At 39.3% G+C, this 13708-nt stretch overlaps 2 protein-coding genes across 2 annotated transcripts; one reads left to right on the top strand and one right to left on the bottom strand.

The window, feature by feature from the left end:
• Positions 1-3752: 3752 nt before the first annotated feature.
• LOC126366922 (DNA (cytosine-5)-methyltransferase PliMCI-like) lies at positions 3753-5505 on the bottom strand. The gene is made up of 2 exons (XM_050010269.1): positions 5501-5505; positions 3753-5364 (listed from the first exon to the last, which is right to left on the bottom strand). Exons 1-2 carry the CDS (start codon positions 5503-5505, stop codon positions 3753-3755), a joined length of 1617 nt encoding a protein of 538 aa, XP_049866226.1.
• Positions 5506-5599: 94 nt separating this feature from the next.
• On the top strand, positions 5600-8703 carry LOC126379650 (uncharacterized). Its single transcript, XM_050028505.1, has one exon. The coding sequence runs from the start codon at positions 5626-5628 to the stop codon at positions 8461-8463; it is 2838 nt and encodes a 945-aa protein (XP_049884462.1). The 5' UTR covers positions 5600-5625; the 3' UTR covers positions 8464-8703.
• Positions 8704-13708: the final 5005 nt, after the last annotated feature.

The following is a 13708-nucleotide window of genomic DNA, read 5'->3' as shown; positions in this document are numbered from 1 at the left end:
ATTTTTACATAGTCTTTAATTACGAGATGGTCATATATTTACCTCGTCTAAAACTTATTTGATCGCAAAATGACTACATAGCGGGTGGTCCGGTTTGTGTTTTGTTTCATAAATGTACAGTCAAAAGGAACGCAACGGTTCTGATTTTTATAAATTTTATACCATTTTTTATCGTTATTTTTTAAAACTTCAGAGGGGGTGTCCCTAAGTCTGCGTCTTACCTGGTCCAACGCCTATCAGTGGCTGTGCAACAGGGCATCGCCGACTAGTGTAATGGGTTCGTTTGGACCAGGTCAGACTCAGAACACTTATGCGCCTAGTTGGATGTGACGAAGTTACGTATGTTTATGATTATTTGATAAATTGTATTCTTTTATAAATATTTTTTTCAAATGTATTTTGAAAAAAAAGTAACATAATTTTGTCTAAATACAAGCAATGCAAACTGGAGCATACTTTCCGCCGGTTCAACGGTGAGTCATTATTATAGTTTATGCGTCCGTCGCCACGTCCTGTCTTCCACCGTTAAGGAGACTTGCCATGAAGGGAAGGAATCACTGCGATTGGAGAAAACTTGGATTGTGTTTTCAAAATAAAAAAAAGCGATGTTCTCAAATAACAAAGGGTAAAGAAACAATCGTAAAACCGAGGTTAGTTTATGTTGCTTACTGCCATTATTTGGTCTTTTGGTCACAAACCATGTTCATATCACAATTTAAGAGCCACGCTCTTGTCGGTGTAGCATCCCTCTCCATGCTACTTTTTAGGGAAAAATAGGGCAGTGGTTTCCCTCTTGCCTTCTGCCCCGCAGTACTCTGTCTGACGTGGGTGAGATGACGCCCAGAGTAGTCTATTTCAAACCAGTACTAGAACTCCTGCCCTCCGCCTCTGAATAGTACAGACCATGTTATTGAACTAAAATACCTATACTTAGTGATATATTTATTTTGTATATTATCTTTCGAAAATTTTCGTAGTTTTATACTAACACAGTTGACTCAACCATTATAAACGGCGATACGGCTCACTATCTATCACGTTGGTCTAATAGAAACCTCACTGAGGTGTGAATGCTTAGTTCATCTTGCGGTGGATGCACCTCTGACTACCCCAATTAGGATATAGTCGTGAGTTTAAATTGTAGTAATTTTCGTAATTAGTAACTTTTTATTTCAATAATTTGTGCAAAAACAACACAAGTAGGCGATCGCGCGACGCAATCGTCGCGTTTTCTCGGCCATTGTAAAGGGTTCTGTTCCTGGACATAATTACTCTAATAAGCCAATTAAAGGAGACCATTAGTGCATCCAGCGGATACTAGAAATATAGTTCCTTATATTTAATTTACAATAGCAATTACACCCTTCGTAACGGACGTAAACAATATAGACCTGTACAATTTTACAACTCTTCTCGAACCAAACTTTACGGTATTGTGTCGAGGTGGTTTCGAACCATTATATAAGTAAGAAGACTTTTACAGTCATGAGCAATATCATCTACCCACTTTAGAACCCTGTCGCACTATCAAATTTGAAATTTAATGACACTTACGGTTTAATTTGTCAAAAAAGTTAATGTGACATGGTATCAAAGTGTATTATGTCGTGGCCAGATCTTAGAATTAATAATTTCATGATGTGTTTGACCATGAAATGAAATGGTCATATTTCATGAAATATCCAACTTAAGTTGACCATATCGTTGAACCGTTAACTTTTAATGATATTTCAATCAACGTTTGGCTATATTGTTAATTCAGGCGGTGTCCATGTTTTGCGGTGTAATAAAAATGCGAATAGTCGGCGAATAGGCGAATTTCATAGGTTCGAAATTATTTACCTATTCGATATGGAAAATTTTACAATTACATCGATTTATCGATAATAATATCAATCAAAGGAGATCATCGGATTTCGGCCCAGAAGTCAAAGTGCCGGCCAAAAAATTATTTTGCTATATTCCGTTAGACCTTATCCACCTGAGCATTTATTACTATGGCACCAAAGCTGTAGGATCAATATCTTCGGTTTTATTCGAATTCAAAAAACTGTATTTTTCATACATTTTTGGTCAAAATGTAAAGTGCCGGCCAAGTAACGGTAGTTATCCTTAGAACTTATCCGTCTGAGCATTTATTACTATGGCACCAAAGCTGTAGCGTCAATATTTTCGGTTTTATTCGAATTAAAAAAAAACTTGTATTTTTCATACATTTTGGTGAAAATGTGAAGTGCCGGCCAAGAAACAATATTGGTATATCCCGTTAAAACTTATCCATTTGACCATTTATTATTATGGCACCAAACGTCTATGACCATTATTTTGGCTTTTATTGGACTTTACGTTTTAGTTTATATGTGAAAAGTGCCGGTCAGCAAAAAACACATGTAAAAACTATACCTGTAAACATTATTCACTATGACAATAATCGTGTATGACCATTAGTTTGGCTGTTGTTGGATTTTTAAAATCTCGATTTTTTATTTATTTTGTTATAAAAGAAAATATGACAGGCGCGTTATTTAAAGGATCGTCAGAATGTTTATTATTATGATATTAAACGTCTATGACCACTATTTTGAACTTGATTCGATTTTTCAAAAATCTGGTGTTTTCATAGATACCTACACTTTGGCGAAAAAAGTTTTATCTGGTGATAATGGAACTATCTTGCTAAAGGCGTAATATAGTTGTCTTTTTGACACATTTTTATAAATTAAAAATAGGTTTGCGTTTACGCTTTAGAAGCTACTTTTTTTAAGAAAAGTGTGTATGCAAGGAAAATACAGTGGGGCGATAGAGGTACTACGCTATCGGCCGAGTAGCACCAGGACATTGTGATCGGCATACATGCAAAGTACAACTGCCCGACTCCTGTCTTCCCTAACAGCTACTTCAGACGTCATGCCAAAAAACGAGTTTCGTCACTAGATAGCAAGCTTATCTTTGGAGGGTGGTAACCATCTACGGTCATAATAATTCAACCTAAACTTAGGCCGTAACGTTGAGTGGAATGCAAAAACTACAGCCAACGTCATATCTAAAATCAGATGGTATTAATATAGAAGTTCACCTTTCAACACACAAAACAAAAACACAAGGTATTTATCTGACTAATAACTAGTCATTGGGAAAGCTCTGCTTGTTGCCATTGTTAAAATGTATAAAAACATAAAGATTTTAAAAAGTCCAATAAAAGCCAAAGTCAAAATAATGGTCAAAAATGTTTTGCGCCAGATTATTAAATGTTCAAAGTTGTATTAAAGGTCCTTTGTAATCCGCCGTATTGCAATTTTTGCCCAAAGCACTTTATTTTTAAACAAAATAAATAAGAAATCAATATTTTCAAAATAAAATAAAAACCAAACTAATGATCGTACACGTTCGGTACTATAGAAAAAAATGTTAATAGGCATCTATTCGATACTGTCTACATGGTATTTTTGCTGGTCGGCACTTTTCACATTTGAACTAAAACGTAAATTCCAATAAAAGTCAAAATAATGGTCATAGATGTTTGGTGTTGTTCCGGCCAGCGCCTTCTTAAATCAAGTCCGCAATTATCACCCGCGTATAACAAAACCTGCATTTTGCATAGGAGTTTCTTGCCAATAAATTTGCAATCTCAGTTTCGTTCTGACCTCATGACCGAACGCATCATTTACACAATTTGTACCATTTTATAATTAATATAAGTTCAAGTTGAAGATTTGGGTTTTATTCTAAATTAAAACTCACATTATGTCTGCCTAAGACATAAATTGGAGGCCCCCTGATGACCTTATAAAAACTTCGCCATGGAAATAACCCGCTTTAAGATTAAATGTTTCCTTCCACATGTATACAACTCTGGCCACTAAAGCAGGTATATTTGGTTGTGAAGTTTCCACCATGACATAGTCTCCAATTTGAAGTTCTGCACCATCAATTTCTACTTTCTCATAGTAGATTTTTGTTGAATCTGCCTTAACTGGTTCTCCAATCCACTTTATATTTCTGCTGTTAACTCCTGTTAGTTTTACTGGTACTGTATCTTCTAATTTATCTTGTATTTTCTTTTCAACCATTATTTGATAATCATCTTCATCTTCAGGTTCTGAATCCTCAGCCTGCTGCACAGCCATATTAGGGCAAAGTCTCCGAACACATGCTTTCTTAGTTCTTCCATGACCACCAAATTTGGCCATAGCCCGACAAGCATTGCACTCTCCACAATCTGGTAGCTGACAGGCCTCACAAATACCACATCTTTTTCGTCTTAAAACTAACTCATGATTTGTCTTGTCCAACTGGTTCGTAAAGAAACTTTCAAATGTTTTTCTTACTAGTGGTGTCGTTGTTGCTTTTGTCCAAGATTTTTTGTCTACTTTTTTGTAATCGATTTTAGCTCGAATTTTACGTTTCCCGAATTTTATGCCCATCAACTTTATAAGTTCTCTCATACATGGTAAGGTAATCAAAGGATCGTCATCTTCATTTGTTTCTAAGCTGACAACTTGATCACATACAAATTGTGCATGTTTGTGAAGCATTTCCTCAGTCATTTTTTTATCATCCAGCTCTGGAATTTTCGCTTCTCTAACGACTTCGAGTAAATCTTCATAATTAGGCTGAAGATAATGAAACTCTTCCAAGTATTCTACTACAACTTTGCTTAACCATATCTTTTCATATAAATTGTTCATAAGTGGTGTGTATTCTGTACTAGGTTTCAACAAATTATACTCGCCAAATTCAGTTGAAAGTGTGATACAATTTCTGTCGCCACCATCAAATCCATGAATAAACCATTCAATAATAGGGCCTACATCTTTTACAGGTATTGAATCCTCATCTATGTCAGAAGAGTCGGAACATATGGATTTTAAATAACCTGACATGTATATACGAACATCATTCTCAACAAGTCCACCATCAATAGGACATAGGTGCCCATGTTGATCAAATATTGAAAATCCTGTTATGTTGGTTTGTGGTCTTTCCATTATATCTCCTTCATCACCTGCAGATAAGACCAATTTCTCATTAGTCAATGCAATAAACTCTTCCACAGCATCCTGTGGGTGTCCTTGGTAATATATAATATCAGAATTATTTATAAATTGACCACAAATATTGCATTGCTCATTATCTGGAATGTTACTTTTTATTGTCTGATTTGAATTTAAATCTGAAACTTCGTTGTTTGCCTTGTCTTTGTGACCTACATTGGATTTATCTTCAACCAAATTATCCTCAGATCCTATCTTTACAGTATCACTGGATTCAAAATGTTCACTAATTTCTTTGTGATATCCATTTTCCGTTTTGTCATCTGAACTTTCTAAACTTTTGTTGCATACATCTTGGGAACTATTTTCACTTTATTGCAAATTTATTGGCAAGAAACTCCTATGCAAAATGCAGGTTTTGTTATACGCGGGTGATAATTGCGGACTTGATTTAAGAAGGCGCTGGCCGGAACATCTTCCCCCCTGTTGAAGACATCGACTTCAACCGCATAGATCCTCAGGCGTCGGTAGCGGGCAGAGGCGAGTGAGAGGGCGTCGTATGGTGCCTCTCGTTGTGTTGACGTCAGCTACTCTGGACACTTCCACCGGCCTGTCAGTCAACGATATATTGATGGTAGGTCCTAACGTGCAGAACTCTCTTTTCTCCATATTGATTCGAGCTCGCCAGTATAAGTTTATTTTAACTGGAGACATCGAAAAGATGTACCGACAAGTGCAAGTGTCTGATGAAGATCGTGACTTGCAATTGATTCTGTGGAGGGAAGATGAGTCTGAACCTATCAAAACCTTACGTCTGAATACTCTCACTTACGGGACCGCAAGTGCGAGCTATTTAAGTACTAAGTGTCTCTGGCAGGTCGGGGAGGAGTGCGAGGATGCGCAAATAAAAACAATAATTCAAAACGATTTTTACGTAGATGACCTTATAACTGGAGCCGACAGTGAAGAAGAACTTCGTTATATTCAAAAATCAGTCGCTTCTGCTCTTAGCGGAGCTTGCTTCCCTTTGAGAAAGTATAAAACAAATCTGCCTCAAATATTTGATAATTCTAATATTAACTCTCAAGATAGCCTGACTTTAAGCGAATCGTCGAGTACTCTCGGACTTGGCTGGAATCCTTCTAACGATAAATTACATTTTCCAGTCTCCCTTCCACTTCAAAATAGCACAAATACAAAAGTAACTAAGCGTTACATAATGTCAAATTCATTCAAAATTTTCGACCCTTTGGGTCTATTAAGTCCATGTGTAATCTTACCTAAAATTATGCTACAGCAGTTGTGGCTACAAAAAATAGACTGGGACCAGCCGGTTCCAGATGATATAAATAATGCTTGGCACGAGTTTGCTAGCTACATACCTGATCTTACCACTCTCCAGATTCCCAGGTCCGTCCTGTGTGATTTACCAAAGGATGTAGAGATGCATTCATTTAGCGACGCCTCGCAACGCGCTTATGGGGCTTGCGTCTACATAAAAACAATGGATGCTGAAAATAATGTCTCTGTTAAACTTTTGTGCGCGAAATCAAAGGTGGCGCCACTAAAGCCCACCACGATCCCACGCTTAGAGCTTTGTGCTGCTCTGCTTGCTGCCAGATTGTGTAAAAGCGTACTAGAGTCCTTACGATTCACCCCATCAGCTGTTGTGCACTGGTGCGACTCTAGCGTTGTACTCAGTTGGATAAACAGCGAGCCTAGTAAGCTGAAAACCTTTGCAGCCAATCGCATAGGTGAAATTTTAGAGACTACACTACCTTCTTCATGGCGCTACGTACCTACCGCCTATAATCCAGCAGATCTTATTTCCAGAGGGGTCAATGCGGTCCAACTGCTGCACTCTGAACTCTGGTGGTCAGGTCCGAATTTTCTGTCAAAAGATGAAACTTTCTGGCCTACATTAAAACCGACTCCATTAGAATCTTTGCCGGAAGTAAAATCCATGACAGTAACTGTCTCACAACCCTTAATTGATTTCATTAGATATTCTAAGCTAAACAGAATTCAACGATCCTTCGCATATGCTAAAAGGTTCATACATAATGTAAAAAATCCTAATAGTAAAATATTAGGCAACTTAACTATTGAGGAATTAAATGATTCATTTAATCATCTGTGCAGCATAGCTCAGCAACAAAGTTTTCCCACAGAATATAATTTACTATCGAAAGGTAAATCATTGAGTCCAAAGTCCAGAATATTGTCATTATCACCATTCTTTGAAAATAACTTAATAAAAGTAGGTGGTCGGATAAACGCATCTCATTATACTTACGACAAACGTCATCCCATTCTTCTCGATCCTAGACATCACTTATGTAGGCTTATATTTGCACACGAACACTGTAACAACATGCATGCTGGACCGCAATTACTGTTAGCCATAATTAGGGAAAGAGTCTGGCCGATAGACGGGAGGCGCGCGGCGCAGCGCACAGTATATAACTGTGTACGGTGCAGGCGTGTACAAGGGAAGACTTTGTGCCCTAAAATGGGCGATCTGCCGGCTCAGCGAATCACGGCGGACTTTCCGTTTGTCTCCGTAGGCCTTGACTTTGCAGGTCCTTTCCTGATTTTAAATCGAAAGGGTCGAGGAGCTAAGCTTGTGAAAATGTATTTATGTTTGTTCGTATGTCTGAGATATAAATGTTTGCATTTGGAAGCTGTTAGCGATCTCACCAAGAATTCTTTCATAATGACCTTACGTCGTTTTGTTGCTCGCAGAGGAAGGCCAGCTGAAATATTCTGTGACAATGGTCGTAATTTTATAGCCGGTGCTAAAGAGCTAAATAGTTTTTTAAAGGAAAATGTAGAATCTCTTTCGGCTTTTGCAACTCAAGAAGGAATAAAATTTAATTTCACACCAGCATACGCTCCTCATTTTGGCGGTATTTGGGAAGCCGGTGTTAAATCGGCCAAATACCATGTTAAGCGCATAATGGGAAACACTCATCTCACATTCGAGGAGATTACTACTTTATTTGCACAAGTGGAAGCCATTTTAAATAGCCGCCCCTTGTGTCCTCTCTCTTCATCTCCTGACGATCTCCTTTTCCTATCCCCAGGGCACTTTCTCATTGGCAGACCGCTAAGAGCTCTACCTACACCAACCCTGGAAGATTGCAACGAAAGTTATCTCCAACGCTACGCTCGCGTCGAAAAGTTGCGCCAGAGTTTTTGGAAACGTTGGCAAGGCGAATACATCGGCGAGCTGCAACAAAGATGTAAATGGAGAGTGAACAAAGCCGATCTAAAGGTTGAAGATATGGTCCTGATTCATGAAGAAAACACGCCACCCTTATGCTGGCGCCTTGGACGAGTCCTGCGTCTGTTTCCTGGTCCGGATGGAGTCTCCAGAGTAGCTGACGTCAACACAACGAGAGGCACCATACGACGCCCTCTCACTCGCCTCTGCCCGCTACCGACGCCTGAGGATCTATGCGGTTGAAGTCGATGTCTTCAACAGGGGGGAAGATGTTCCGGCCAGCGCCTTCTTAAATCAAGTCCGCAATTATCACCCGCGTATAACAAAACCTGCATTTTGCATAGGAGTTTCTTGCCAATAAATTTGCAATCTCAGTTTCGTTCTGACCTCATGACCGAACGCATCATTTACACAATTTGTACCATTTTATAATTAATATAAGTTCAAGTTGAAGATTTGGGTTTTATTCTAAATTAAAACTCACATTATGTCTGCCTAAGACAGGTGTCATATTAGAAAATATTGAGAAGCAACTATTAGACAGATTCGACGTATTCTTTTCGATTGCCGGCATTTTAACATATTAACCAAAACGGAAAGTCCAATAAACGTCAAAATAATGGTCATAGAAGTTTGGCGCCATACTAATAAATGTTCTAACGGTCCTTTGTAATACGCCTGTATCCCCTTTTTCCAAACGGACATAATATTTTTTTTTACAAAATGTATGAAAAATCGTGATTTTTAAAATCCAATTAAAGCCAAACTAATGGTCATACACGTTTGGTGTCATAGTAAAAAATGGTCAGAGCAATCTACTCGAAAGGTTCGACACATTTTTTTTCTCTGGCCGGCACTTTCAAATTTGGGCCGGCCAAAGTATGGAGAGCCGATGATCTCCTTTCAGATATAATCGTCACCAGCGCCACTACCGGTGGATAATGTTAAAAAAAATACGATATGATTGCCAACGTTTGGCCATCAAACGATCTATCTATCTATATCATGAAGTAATCATGCATTAGATGTTTATGTGTTTAGATGTTTATGTTTAAATGTTTTGTGTTCATTGATTTGGCCAAACTACATCATGATGTGGCCAACGAATGATATTCTATTTCATGAAATATGACCATTTCATGAAATGATCGAGCACATCATGAAATGATCGAGCACATCATGAAATGATCAATTCTAAGATCTGGCCACGACATATACATATTAGTACTCGTGACCTACCCACTGGGGGGTTATTGAGGTTGAAAACGATTATGACAGTTTTCTTTCAACGTGACAACAGATGCTCGATGCGCGATGCTTAAACAGCGAAGATTGCGGTGGCTGGGGCATGTGCGTCGAATGGACGCCACTCGCTTACCACGACGTACCCTGTTGAGCGAAGTTGCCTTTGCAAAAAGAAAGGTGGGAAGGCCGTTGTTGCGATTTAAATACTGCACAAAGCGTGACATGCTTGCTTTTGAGATCAGCCCCGATAAATGGGAGGATCTGGCCAGTGACCGGAACAAGTGGAGGACGTCTTTGGCCGATGGGTGCAAAGCACACGATAAAACCTGGTTCCAGATTCTCACAGTCACAGAAGTGATAGGGCCGATTTACCACCTGTACCATCTAATAACCCTCAACTACAATGCCAGTTGCCTCTCGCATTGGATTTTACAGCCATTTTAAAAGCTGCCACAGAAATGCTGTTTGAATCATCTGATAAAGATGTAAAGGCCTGAGAAGATGATGACAACAGATGGGCACGAACTTCGGCTTAGGGCGTCATCTGAGAGGATTATATTTGAAAGAATTAATCGACTATACTTAGTAGGCCGATGGGCGTTGAATTAGGGAAATCTTCTTAGGGGTCCTATTAATGGTTCACATGCTAGAAACAACATAGTCCCAAATGCCGGTTTTTACGATATGCCCGGGAAGATAAGCAGCTGAATCCGCTCTGTATTCTTTATTTGTTCCCAAATCCTAATCCAGCTTAGAAGCAATCATTCTTGTAATTATTTTTATCTAAGTAAGTATGTGTTGTTTAATTCATAATCGCACCGCTTTGTTATTACTAAGAGAAAGCTCGGTGAGGTGTGGGTACTTAGTTCATCTTGTGATGGATGTACCTCTGACGACCCTAATTGGGATTAAGTCGTGAGCTTATGTTACTAGAGCATATAACTGCGTCTTCCATATAAAATATACCTATATAAGTAAAAAAAATAAGTTTACTTCCAGTGTCCTTTTTATAGCTGGCATAAAAAACTACGTACCACCGGGCTGCGCCAGCGCAGTCGGCGCGTGCGCGACATCTGCCGAAGCAGATGTGACCTGCCCACTGTGCGTCTGTCGGGGGATGCCACCATGCCAGTAACAACCGTTTTGTTATACCACTACCAGTTTTAAGACACCTTATTTGCAGTTGTTCTTGTGTACATACATAAACTCACGCACGTAATCCGTAATGGGGTGGGCAGAGCCATAAGTAATCAAAGGCAACTTACGGCCATTTAAGACTAAAGCAAGTCACAGAGGGGGTGAGGTCGGCGCCCGATACGAATTGGTGCGGGGTGGTGAGTTACCGTTCTATGTGTACAGTCATGAGCAATATAATATACCCACTTTAGGACTCTGTCGCACTAACATATTTGACATTTAGTGAGACTTACAGTACAATTTGTCAAAAAAGTTAATGTGACATGGTAGCAAAGTGTATACATATTAATACACATATTAATATACATATTAATGCTCGTGACCGTACGTAGTATTGTTCTTTATTCTATGCTAGCAGCTCTAGTTAAGCCGGGACGAGCATATTAAACGTTTGTTTATATTTTATGTATTTTCTGTAAAAGCTCAGGACGCGATACCTGCAGGATTGTAGACCGGTTGAACACGAGTTTCCCTAAACACGGGTAAAAGTACTATAAAACAAGTCCTGGGGTGGGGTTAGTGTATCATAACCAAGGATGCACTAAATGATGTTTTCTCAAATCAAATCAAATATACTTTATTGCACAGAACTAAAATTTCAACAATCAGACATAACACATGAATACAGTACAATTTGGGCGGCCTTATTGCTCTAGAGCAATTTCTTCCAGGCAACCACCAAAAGGAAACAAACATTTACAAACAATGTTTTAAGTTTACGCGGTTATTATCATAATTAAAGCACATAATAACGGGTTCTTTCCGTGTTTAAATGGGGATATGAGATTCCCGATATTTCGACACTGTTGCAAGTGCCATGATCACGGGATGACTGATGAGATTGGACTGACCCATTTAAACGCGGTAAGAACCCGTTATTACGTGCTTTAATTATTTACAAACAACTCAATCTATTGCCTGTATGTATACTTTAGCACGTCTTCTTCTTTGGGTGGGTGGGTTGTGAGGTGGATTACTGACCTCATATCCCTGGTGTCAAGAGTTATTACCGAGCCGCCAAAGGACCCTGACATGGCTCATGTAACGACTACATACTTACATCAGTAAGTAGTAACACCCTGTATTTGCCGTGTTTGTTTTAGATAAGTTTAATCACAATAGTAGGCAGATGTATTCCATAGGAAAGGACGGTCGTTGACCCCTCATCTTCGCGCACGCAAGGTGCATCTAAGTTAATTTACTTTTAGGGTTCCGTTAGCTCATACTTTGAGAGGTATACTTTCAGAAGGCTCACAGTAATAAAAGTCGACTTAAAACTGTTAAACCTACTGAAGATTATACTCAAGCTGCTTACCTGCTAATTAAGGCCATATTCATTTTACATAAGCTTATTTATAATTGGGGTAGTCAGAGGTACATTCATCGCAAAATGAACTAAGTTCCCGTACCTCACCGAGTTTTCTGTTAGACAAACGCGAAAGGTCGTGAGCCGTATTGTCGTCTATAATGGTCGGTCCATCTGTTTTAAATGAATAACTCATTGGTGGAAGTCCGATATCGGGGTTCAAACCGGCGCTTCCCGATTGAGAAGCAAGCCGATGTACCACAGGACCATAGTAACTTCTTTTGTTGATTAGTTTACATCCCACCGCTGGGCACAGGCATCCTCAATCAACCGGATGGGGTATGGAGCATACTTCACCACGCTTCTCCAGTGCCCAGCAGTGGGATGTGGGAAGTTTATGTCATTATTATTATTGTGTATGGCAGACAAAAATAAAATATCCTGCGTGGATCATATATCTAGCTTAAGATCCCCTAGCCAAGTCTCAGCCGCATCCGTCAACAATGCAGATCGGCTATGCCACCTGGGAACCGGTGTAGAGGGCACTCGTTCACTATGTGAGATAGGGTTTGATCCGGGTGACCACATTCACCCACATTCATTCATTCATTCACATTCATTCATTCACATCCATCCATTCATTCATTCGGGTGTTTATGTCATGTTATGTATTTATTACAATACCGCCATCTATTGCGAGGAAAATTGCTTTTATGCATACATAAAGTTCTTGTTATTTATGAGGTGGTAGAACTGCTGACATTTGTCAGCGGTCACATTCCCACGGACATTACACAGTCAGCGAGGCTTGTTCATTGTACTGTATTGTATATTATACTATAATATCAGAAACATTAGACATCATTAATATTAAGCGATTCGCGATATTAGTGTAAGATTGCCACTATTGGACTATTGTAACAAAGAGTTCGGACGTTTGACTAGTTTGTATAATAGTAATTTAGTATGAAATTACCTACACCACCACAAGACCTACGGGGTATAACGTAGAACCCTTATCCAGAGATACGGGTGAGGACCTCAACGGTTGCAGAGGCGAAGATGGGCCATCGGTACCGCAATGCAGGACGGAAGGGGCAAGTCACAGGGACTGTAACCCGGAACCTGACAGAGGGCAGCAGTAACTGTCAGTACTATTCAGAGGCGGAGGGCAGGAGTCCTAGTATGGCTTTGTAATAGACTACTCTGGGCGCCATCCCACTTGCGGCAGACAGAGTACTGCGGGCGGAAGGCAAGAGGGAAACCACTGCCCTATTCTTCCCTAAAGAAGTAGCATGGAAATGCTGCACCGACAAGAGCCTGACAAGACCTGAAGACGATGACTTATAATAGCAAACTCCCACAAATTAATCGTTGATTACTATTATATCACAATTACTTAGAAAACAAAACAATATTTTACTCAGAAAAATCGAGATAAGCAACTATTTATTCGTAGTAAGCAACATAATTTTCTATATTTTTCCGTCACTCGCTACATAAGTGATACACGTCATTTGTATGAATCATAACTCATACATAACCACTATATTTGTTGCATTTCACGTGATATGACACATATTTTATATCGCTTGAATAAAGATAAATTTAGTTTAATATGAGTTTTTTCGTGGTTTCCGGTTGGTGGCTGTGTGTGGTTTGTGCTCGGATAGGCAGATAGGCTCGGCTTCTCTCGAGGAGCATCACATCGCATGACACGAGCTAACTGCCTACCCCGTT

This window comes from Pectinophora gossypiella, chromosome 1 (genome assembly GCF_024362695.1).
Source record: "Pectinophora gossypiella chromosome 1, ilPecGoss1.1, whole genome shotgun sequence".
In the NCBI taxonomy this organism is placed as follows: Eukaryota; Metazoa; Arthropoda; class Insecta; order Lepidoptera; family Gelechiidae; genus Pectinophora; species Pectinophora gossypiella.
This window is presented reverse-complemented; position numbering and strand designations above follow the sequence as displayed.

What these genes read in the sequence shown, in the direction of transcription:
- LOC126379650 (XM_050028505.1), top strand. Translation starts at nt 5,626, where the DNA reads ATGGTAGGTCCTAACGTGCAGAACTCTCTTTTCTCCATATTGATTCGA.